This window comes from Nicotiana tabacum, chromosome 2 (assembly GCF_000715075.1).
Source record: "Nicotiana tabacum cultivar K326 chromosome 2, ASM71507v2, whole genome shotgun sequence".
Classification (NCBI taxonomy): Eukaryota; Viridiplantae; Streptophyta; class Magnoliopsida; order Solanales; family Solanaceae; genus Nicotiana; species Nicotiana tabacum.
In genome coordinates, this window is record NC_134081.1 from 73988915 (window position 1) to 74000228 (window position 11314).

General features: G+C 37.3%; 1 protein-coding gene across 1 annotated transcript; it reads right to left on the reverse strand.

The window, feature by feature from the left end:
- Positions 1 to 1015: 1015 nt before the first annotated feature.
- LOC142166909 (uncharacterized) lies at positions 1016 to 1567 on the reverse strand. Its single transcript, XM_075226719.1, has one exon. It carries the CDS (start codon positions 1565 to 1567, stop codon positions 1016 to 1018), a length of 552 nt encoding a protein of 183 aa, XP_075082820.1.
- Positions 1568 to 11314: the final 9747 nt, after the last annotated feature.

Genomic DNA, 11314 nt, shown 5'->3' on the forward strand with positions numbered 1-11314 from the left:
TGTTAACAATTGGCACAGACTGAATGCTTGTTACCTCCGCAGTTGTGTCAATGACTCTGACTAAATGATAAAGACATCCCTTTGTGGTCATCTTCCTCACCTTAAGGTATGAAATAAATTTACCTCGAGGCTTAGCAATATTGCCTTTCCACTCACGAACTGGCTCATTAGGAAACTCAAACTTGACCACTTTAGCACAACAATCAAGAATGGTGTAACACTTGTATAACCAATCCATCCCCATAATCACATCAAAGTAAACTATTTCTAGCTCAATGAGGTCTACCATAGTCTCTCGATCTTGAATTATAATCACACAACCCCTATAAATGCGGGAGGCAATAACAGAATCTCCCACCGAAGTCGACACAGAAAATGGTTCAAGTAGTTATTTTGGCCCTATCCCAAAATCCAAAGCAAAGTATAGAGTAACATAGGAAAAAGTAGATCCAGAATCCATAAGAGCATAAGCATCTAGAGCACAAACTATAAGTATGCCTGTGATGACAGCACCTAAAGCCTCTGCAGTAGGGCGAGTGGGCATGGCATAGAAACGAGGATGAGTTCCCTGAGAAGTAGCAGCTGTATGTGGCACCTTTCTTGCATTGCGCCTGCTGTGGGCCCCATTACCCTTAGGTGGGGGCGGTGCAGCTGAAGTAGTAGCCATAGAAGGTGTTGGGTGAGCTCTCGAACCCTGTTGCCCATTAGGGCAAAATTTTCGGATATGAACCGTCAACCCGCAACCATAGCACGGATCACAGGGTCCCCTAGTAACACTAGGGTGATGCTGATAAGAACCCACACTACTCTGACCCTGCTGTGTATTTGGTGCTCATTTTGAACGGACCTAGACTGGCCTCCTTGTCCGGAACTATATGCCACTGGAGGGCTCCTGAAAGTTGTCTGCATCCTAGACTGCAATGGGCCAGATGATCCTCTGTTGTTCTGCCACTTGCCCGAACTAGGCACTTTACTGAAAGTGCCAAAATTTTGAGCCTTTTTGTTCTGCTCCCTCCTAATGAATCCTCTCGAGATCCATTGCTAGATCTACAAAGTCAGTAAAGGTAGTGTTTCTTCTCCCACTAGCCATATCTTTTCTGATGCCCAAAATCAAGCCATGAGCAAAGCGATCTATCTTCTCATCCTCGGTGGGGATGAGGTGGGGAGCATAATGGGATAACTTTTCGAATTTGATGCTATACTCAAGGACGGCCATGGTATCCTTCTTTAAGGTCTTAAAAAATATCGCAAGGGCGCCTCTCACTCCTGGTGGTAACCACTTCTTAATGAAGATCTTCTTAAATTCTGCCCAAATCATTGGAGGTGCATCCTCTGGTTGACTTTTCTCTACCCCTTTGAACCAGAGGTCAGCAACGTCTTTCAACTGGTAGGTTGCCAATTGAACCACCTGATAGTCTTTAACTCCCAGCAAAGTAGTAGCTTTTTCAAATTCCTCCAAGAAGTCCCAAGGGTCTGCACTAGGATCTGCACCAGTGAAAACTGGCAGCTCAAGTCTCACAAATTTCATGGCCAAATGTGCCATGTCCTCAACCGTTGGTGCTCTCATCCCTCCTTGTTGGAGTGCCTGAATACCCACTTGAAGGTTTTGTTGGGTCTACATAGCTATGAGGTTAGCAAAAGTATTCATAGCCTTTTTAATATCAGTGAGGGTCTTTTCCAAGTGATTTGGTTCTGGAGGTGGAGCAGGTGCCTCATCAACTTCTTCCTCGAGCTCCTGGACCATCCTTGGAGCCATTGAAACTGGCACAGTCCGTGCTCTTGCAGCCTTTGGAGGTCGGCCCCTAGGTCTAGCGGGTACCCCTCCCGAAGCCGCATCAGGTATAGGAGCAGCTTGCGGATTCATATTACCTCCACACGTCTTCACTATCTTCTGCCAATTGATATAGCGCACAAGTTAGAAAATATTTCTTAGTTCTATTGCACGATTCTAGAATAAGAAGAAAGAGTGAAGTATTCTTATAATGTCCATATAGCCTTCTCGATATAAGTGTGGTGCACAACACACCAATAAAGAGAACTCTACCAGACACGATTTCATAGACTCCCTAGGACTCGAATTAGAACCTAGGAGTCTTATACCAAGTTTTTCACGCCCTAAAACTACGTGACCGACACCCGGTACTCTACGAGACCCGAGTGAACCATCCCATAGATTAATACATATCTATATGCCTAATAGGAGGACGCGAAAGCCTATTCAATTACAATCATTATAAGATATACAACAAAACATGAATAATGTCTTTAAGTAAATATTTTTTCTTTGAAGGCAAAGCTTCATAAAGATAAAAGAAAGTTTCATTCATGCACGCCATGTAAGTAACCATAGGATTACAACCCAAAATGAATACTACCATTGTCTATAAAATCTCTATGATACGGAATGGAATAGTCAAGCAAGGCATAGCCTGGTGGCTCAAAAGGATAGTAATATAATAAAGTCCTCCACGAATACTAGCGTGGAGACTCACCAAATAACGTCAACGGAAAATGTAGAGCTGTCCTATCCACGCGGCCCAAGCTGCTCAGGTCGAGTCCCTGAAAATAGAAATGAAAATGTGGCCGAAAGGCCTAAGCTCTACATGCCTAGTATGAATCATGAACCGTTCCCCAAAATACAATATGACAAGATTTAAGAAGATATAAGATATACAATAACAATTGATATCAAGAAAGAAGCCTTCAAATCAATTAACAATTTAGAAAGTAAAATAAAATAATATGGTAAAACATATTTCAAAGTCTTCCTTTAGCATTGATCTTTGCAAAATCATGTTAGATTTTTCATTTACCGGGAGCACTATACCATCACCGACACGAAAGAAGGTCAACTAGGTTATGTACCTAGCGGCAAGTATCATATACCCTACTTGCTCAGGTTGTCTCATCATTGTGCCGCACGAATCGACTCAGCTATGCTAATAATATAGCACAATAGTACCCCTAATGGGAAGTACTCTGCCGTAGTTCCCAACCGTAAGGTAGGTTCTACACCTACACCGACACGTGTAGTTTCATGATCTAATGAGGAAAAATATCCAAGGTCAATCTCGATGAATTTAAGTAACTCCCAAAACCTTTACAGTTATCAATAATGTTATTTATAGACAAATCAATTATTTGAGAATAGTTAAATCCAAGATATTTCACAACTCATGTAATTTTATTTCAAAGTGCTATTCCCTATTTATTTAATTTTTAAAAATTAAGATAAAACATTTCAAGAAAATAATATTCATAGACTTAAATCTTTTATGATGCAAGAATGGTACAATTCCAACTCACTCGTCCCCACAAGCTAGGACTCACATTTAGAAACTCAATTTAATCGTGTTTTGATATGAGTATGGAGAAAAGTTCTGAGGTAGTAAGTTTCAACGTACCACAAATTGCTTCCAACCTTACCCCCAAATGATCCAATAATGCCAATGAGTCACAATCTACATATACGAACTCACATAATTTAAGAACGCATCACAACGATACCAACTAAGTGTCTAACACTTAAGTCTAATTTTATAAGTTTAACAAAAATCCTCATTTCATCATTTAAAGGTCAATCCTTGAATTTTAACTCCAACTCATTCATTAAACTTGTTATGAGATCTAGTCGTTCCACTAGAAACTCAAAATAACATCGTTCAAATAAGACCCAACACTATTCATCATCTTTACCAACCAACTCTTCAATTTCAAGACTAGCTTCTAGGGTTTAATGAATAGATATTTAAATATAAATCTAACTTCATAAATATACTCTACTACGCCCATGGAGTATAGTACATAAGATTGGAGTGAAGAAATTACCTCTTTTTCAAACCCTAAAAATTTCAAGATTTGAGTTTCTTGAAATGTCCTTGAGATTATCTTCAAAAATCTATGAATCCCACGATGTTGGAGGGTTAAGAGATGTAATAAATGAACCAAATCTATCAAAGAAAGACATTTAATTCTTACCTTGAAGATGTATTAATGGTAAAGAGCTCCTCCTTCTCTCTAATTCCCAAGACCAAGTCCAAAATAATATAATTTCTCTCTCTACGAAATGCCTATAAAAACTTCAGCGGTGGGTTTTAAATTTCGGGTGCTGAGTTGCACGCCTTTGCTGCACTTCACTGTCTCACGCTGGGTTTCAATTTATTCCATCACTGAAGCAATATTTTGGTCTTCAACTTTAATCATTCCATTTCCCAACTTAACATGCTTATTTTTGTCTTTCATAATTACTTCCATTATTCCCTTATCTTTGCTATTTAATTAATTTTCTTGTCCCCCTCCCCCCCCTCTTTTTATATCCTTGTCCCCTTAGTCTCTTTGTTGGCCAACAACTTTCCTAGTTTTCTAAATCCTTTCTCGTTGCCAATTGAAGGCTAGGATTTTAAATTCTTATTTTCTTATTAAATTCTAACTCTTCAAGTTGGTTACATACCATTGAATTCTCAAAATTTCAGCACTTATGACAAAGAAACTTGATATACTCCAAATGCATTGATGACCTTGTAGCCTCCACTAATTCAATGATTAACTATCAATATTATCTCTAAGCATTCCAATAACTTTATTCCACTCGAATAATCATATAGCTTAGATTTAATTACATTGCATTCTCAAGCTCAAAATTAGTAGGAATTAACTAAAAGAATTTACAGGATTTTACATTTGATTTCTAAGGCATTCTTTTTTTGAATTTTATCTTGTTGCTCGGATACTTGCCTCACCTTGTACATAATACGAAAAACACGCTCCGCATCCTCCACTTCATTGCTCCTATCAAACTCATAAACATTATAAGAAAAATCGTAAGAAGAGCTCAGAGAAAGATAATAAGAATTAGGACAACCATCCCAATGGCCACATTGACCACCACACACATTATAAATATTTCACGCAAAATATTGAGATGGTGCACCCAACTCGCTTCCAGAAATATTCTCACAATTTTGTCGCAATGATCCTCCACAATATAGACAAGGATTACCAAATTAAGAATAATCAAAATTCGATCAATTTTCATTCCAAAATGCCATGTAAAAATAATAATAATAATGTTAACTACACTAAACTAAAATTAAAAACTTGAATAGGTAAATAGTACAAGTCTAGTCTAGCAACACAGTCAATTTCAAAGTCCTCGACCACGACGCCAAAAATTTATTGCTCCCAAACGCACACGCAAGTATATGTAATCGTACAAGTAATATATGATTGTAAACCCAGATATCGTACCCACAGGTACTTGTGATTAACTATTACTAAATTAAACTAAAACAATTAATCTATTCAAGCGATTTTATAAAGTATGAATATTTAACTAAACTAATCTAGAGTAGCAAACTAAGCGATCACGAAAAATTAGTCAACAAACTTAGAGCCGAATTCAATGGGAGAAAATATTCCAGAGCTATGGGTTAGCTAACAATCCCGTTGAGTCTTTCACTTAAATTGTCTAATTAATTTATCTAGTTTATTGGTTGATAGGATTAATATTACCCGTATTATTCTCCCGAATTACTACTCGCATATTCAAGCTAACCTAACACCTATATTCCAATGAAATTAGGATTAACAAGAACGCATTAATAATTCCTGTATAATAATCAAGTAAGGCAATTAGGTATATCCCTATCTTAACGCAAATCCGTTCCCGATACTCAGGTTCAAGATTTCGTTCTACTCAATCTTATATGCAATCTAGAATTCCCTCTCCCGAGTTCAATCCTAGATTCGTAGATAGTATTTAATTAGTGATCAAACAATCAAATAATTAAGCGCAAGATTGAATAAATAAACTAATATGGTAAAATAATAAGAATAATTCAAACTTCATACTACTACATTCATGTAGCACCCCACAACTCTAGAACTAATAAACTCTGAGATTAAAGGAAGAGAAGAGAAGAAAAACTAGTAAGAAGCCTTGCTCCCGAGTGTTCTGTGCGTGTATTTTCCTATCAAAGTGGTGTCTTCTCCCTCAAAAATATATTAGATCGCCTCCAAATTAGGTTTAGATTTCTCTTTATACGAGTTGGGGGGCGTGTAGGGCCGAAATAACCTTGTCTCAGATAAAATAGGAGAGACCCTTCACCCAGCGCCCAGGGTAGCGTGGGGCGCTAGCCCTGGTGCTAGAAATTTTTTGCATCAGTAAACTGCGCTACAGGTAGCGCCCCACGCTAGCCTGGGCGCTACACTGTGCGGTTTTCTTCTTTTGTTCTTTTTTTGCTTCGATTCGTGCACTTTTGTTTCACATTGCCTCCGAAAGATTCCTACACATGAAAATACCACGAATTAGCACAAATTATTATATTACACATCCGAAATCTATAAAATATGAGTAAAATGCGAGGCAATATGCATATAAATATATAAACTTTAAGCTGAATATCAGTAAAGCACCAAAATTCTCATTTATTTTAATCTTCCTTTGTTTGCTTTTTTTTAGACTTGCTCTCATTTAAGTTAATCAGTTCATTATAATTATTAATACACTTAATGCTTATTCTATTACAATTTCTCAATATACGTTACTCTTTCTATCAGGGTTAATATCAGTCAATGTAAGGTACTAACATGTATTGTTACTATAAGTACTAAAGAACATTTTCTCCATTTCATCACTATCTTCTTCATTAATCATTCCTTTACTTTTCTTTCGAAACTCTCTGTACGGAAAGTTTCTTTCTTTATCCTTTTTTTGACTTTTTTCCATTGTTGGTATATTTACCATAGTTATAATTTCATACCTAATATGAGGCATAATTTTCAGTAGTTAGGATGTGCGGATGAGAAGAGCATATGGCGTTATTTGTGGGCAATTTGTATTTGGCGATTTAACTTCAACCTTCATAAATACGCTATCATCAAAGATTGTAATGACCCGACCGGTCATCTTGAACTCTAGCATGTTGTTCGACGGCTTGAGACCTTGAGTAGTTTCACATTATGTATTATGACTTGCACGTGTAATCGGTTTTAATTTTCGAGAAGTTCGGAGTTGATTTGGAAGAATAATTCTCAATTCGTAAGCTTTAAGTTGGAAGAGATAAGCAATATTTGACTTTTGAGTAAACGATCTCAGAATCGGGGTTTGAAGATACCTATAGGTTCGTAAGGTGATTTCGTACTGGGACGTATGTCCGGGTTGAGTTTCGGATGGTCCGGGAGCGATTCGATGCTTATTGTTGGATGTTTAGATTTTGAGATTTTTGAATTTGCTAAGTTTGACTTGGAGTGGACTTTATTGTTATCGGACTCCGGGCAGTATTCCAAGACCTTGGATAGGTTCATTTAGTTGATTAAAACTTGTGTGTGAAGTTTGGTCATTATCCGGAATGTCTAAGTGTGATTCAAACTTCGGCGAAGCTTGAAGGTTTGAAAGTTAAGAGAATGATTTTGATCGTCGATTCTTAGTTTTGATGTTATTCGTGGCGTTTTGAGCCTTTGGATAAGTTTGGATACGGTATTGAGACTGGTTTATACGATTGGACAGTGTCCAGAGGCCTCGAGTGCGTTTCGGACCATATCAGAGTGTTTTGCTACTGCTGTTTGCTAGTTCTAGTTTTGTTCTTCGCGAACGAGGGGGCAAGCACGCGTTCGCAATGAAGGATTTGAGCAGGAGGTCGTTTATGCTTCGCGTTCGCGATTAATGAGTCATTTTCGCGTAGGCTTGAGCAGTGGTGTTCTGCGTTCGCGATAGGAAGGTCGTGTTCGCGAAGTAGAAGCTGGGATTGGAGACTTGTCCTTCGTGTTCACAGAGGCATGGTCGCGTTTATGTAAGGCTGGCCTGGTAAGGCATCGCGTCCATGGGCCTAGTCTCGTGATCGCGAAGAGGATTTCGGAGCAGAAGCTGAGTCGTGCTTTGCGAACGCGACACACATGTCGTGTTCGCAAAGGGTAATGTCTAGGCAGACCTTATAAGTGGAAGTTTCAGGATTTTTTTTCATTTTTCATTTGGGATCAATTGGAGCCGATTTTGGGAAAATTTTGAAGGGCTATTCCACCTACATGTTGAGGGTAAGTAATTCTAACCCACTTCTGATTATATTTCATGAATAAGTATGAATTTAGACTTGTAAATTCATGATTTGAGGTGAAAAATATGGGATCTTTGGAAGATGACCTAGAATAGTATTTTTGGAGTTTTAGCACGAAATGGACATGGAATTAAGAATAAATCATATATTTGAGTTTGTGGTACTATGGGTAATATTTCTCTTCGAGAATTTTTGAAATCCGGGCGCGTGGGCCTGTGGGTTGACTGTGTTGACTTTTCGTGTAGAGTTGGAATTATTTTTAATTATTAAATTATGAGTCGTTGAGTATATTTTAATTGGTTTGCACATTCTTTGACCAATTTCAGATCATTTGGCATTGGAGCCGGTTATCGAATTTCGAAGTAAGGTAAGTCAACTATCTAACCTTGTAAGAGGAAATTTACCCCGTAGACACTATAATTATTATGTGCTACGTGTTATGAGAGCTACGAACGTATGAGGTGACGAGTGTATGCTAGATTATTGATTATGTCCGGGTAGATGTAGACTTATATCATATTTTAATTGTACTACTTGAGTTATCCTTATTTGTTTAAATTACTTAATTCATATTCTTGCCTGAGACTAGACTTGTGTAAAGTATCAGACTTTACTATTCTAGATACTTGCGCTATTTGATTAGCCGCGAAAATTATACTTTTCTTACGGATTCTTCTGCGTTGCATATATTTGTCCAAAACATTTTTTGAGTTCATAACTCGCACATATATTCGTGAGTTGAGCTGATGACCCGCCAAAAGTTTCATCATTCTTATGGATGGGGATGAACTCCTCAACATTATTATTATGGATCGGGTCGTACCACCTCGGCAGTATTATAGAATGCATCTACGGATCGGGGTGTACGACCTCGGCAGTGTACACTAATTTATGGATCGGGCCAAACGATCTCAGCAGAATCGTGCATAATATTCGATAGAGAGTCAGCATACTTATGAGTTTTCTTGACTTGAGATTTGGTATTTTATTTTTTATTGATCATATACATGTTCTATTCAAGGTAGTATTCGGTATTTGAGGATTGTGTATCTATTCTTCGGTTGAGAATCGTGTTATACACATATATCTGTTTTGTTGCTTCTACCTGCTATGCTTCGTACCTGTCTACTTTTATTATACTTTATTTATTAGACCACTATCTACTCCTTTGGGGTAGGGGTAAGGTCTGCGTACACACTACCCTCCCCAGACCCCATTATTGGGATTCTACTGGGTTGTTGTTGTTATTATTAGACCACTACTAAGTATCGATATCGATCCCCCGTCTCTACTTCTTCGAGGTTAGGCTAGATACTTACTGTGTATTTATTGATGTATTCATACTATACTTCTGTACTAATTGTGCAGGTACTAAAACATGTACATACGATGATCATCTAAGCGCACTGGCACGACTGCTGAGGAGACTTTGTGGTGAGCTGCATTTCATGTTACGATCCGTAGCACACGTAGTCCCTGTCCTATTCATTTAATATATTCTGTCTAGTCTCTATTTCAGACAGATATTGTAGTAGTGTTGATACTCTAATAGATATTCATGCACTTGTGACACCAAATTTTGGGGATTTAGATTCTTGTTCTTGGTGGCATTCTGTTCTGATCTGGATTTATATTCGCCCACGTTCAAATATTTAAAATAATATCAGTATTTTATTATGAAAAAGAATAATTTCAATTATTTATTTCATTATTTGTTTCGAGATGCATTTTGAATTATCTATTGGCGTATTGATTTAATTGTTGGCTTGCCTAACGGCGGCGTTGGGTGGCATCACGGTCTATGATGGGAATTGGGTCATGACAGCTTGGTATCAGAGCACTAGGTTTACTTAGGCCTCACGAGTCATGAGCAAGTCCAGTAGTCTTGCGGATCGGTACGGAGACGTCTGTACTTATATTCGAGAGGCTACAAGGTTGTTAGGAGAACTTTCCTTTCTTAATTCCTTATCGTGCGATTTAATTTATTTTTTAATATTTTTTAAAAATGTCCGACTGAAACGATTGAAAACTATTATAACAACAACAATAAATCCAGTGTAATCTCACAAAGTGGGGTCTGGGAGGGGTAAAGTATACGCAGACCTTACCCCTACCTTGTGAAGGTAGAGAGAATGTTTTTGATAGACCCCTAGCTCAAGGTAAAAGTAAAAAAAGGAGACACAACAAGTAGTAACAGCAACAAATTAAGGCTGCTAATAAAGTCAAAAGAGTCAAATGATAAAAAATTTAAATTTTTACACCGACGAATTCGGTTGGGAAAATTTTTCGCAGGTTTTTGCGCCAACTATTGCGACCACTATTGTCGGAAATGTGGTCAAAATTATTTAAATAAATATAATTATTATTTTTAATAATATTCCAACTGTTTCGGCAAAAAATGTTTGACAACTTTTTTCGGTCGGAAATTTCAATAGAAAATTATTGATTTTCTAGTAGTGTGATGATTGCAGGTTCCAATTATTGAAGGTGAATAATCCAATCTTGAAGTATGTGTTTAGAGTAGTTAATGGAGTAGCGGACCAATTAGCTAAGAATGGATGTAATTTAGATATTTTTGGAAGTCTTTTGTTCTACTCTTCTCCCCCCTTTTGTATTTGCTGCTTTTGAAAGGGATAGTTTAGGTACTATATTACCTAGACTAATCCATGTTGTAAGGACTTCTAATATGCGTTTTGTTTTATATAAAAGTCTTTTATTACAAAAAAAAAGAAAAAAAGAAAAAGGGTGAACTTGAAATCCACGACCAATATAATTTTATCTTCGCATTGTAAGATTACAACCATTATCTTACTTTTTCAATATATTTTCATAGTTGCTAGTCAAGAAATGAGCCCTGATAAGTGGGAATTTTGACTATTTATTAGCGTCTTTTAACTTTTTTTTAGTCTAACTCTTCAACAATATAATTTCAATACAAAAACCTCTTCGCATTGTAAGATTACAACCATTATCTTACTTTTTCAATATATTTTTCTAGTTGCGAGTCAAGAAATGAGCCCTGATAAGTGGGGATTTTGACTACTTATTAGCGCCTTTTAACTTTTTTTTTTTTAGTTTGAAATCATTGAATTATGCTCCCGGAACTAATGAAATTGTACAAAATTGCAGGAATGCTAGAAGTTGGGCTCCCGAGATGAAATCCGACTCAAAAAGGAATAGTCTAAGCACAAGGCAATAAAGGGGCACATAAGCATAAAATGTGCGATCTGCAGAAGAAATTGCGGACCACAGAATTCCATCTG

Bases quoted from the DNA above. Each gene is read 5' to 3' on its own strand.
- LOC142166909 (XM_075226719.1), bottom strand. From the start codon at position 1,567: ATGAGAGCACCAACGGTTGAGGACATGGCACATTTGGCCATGAAATTT.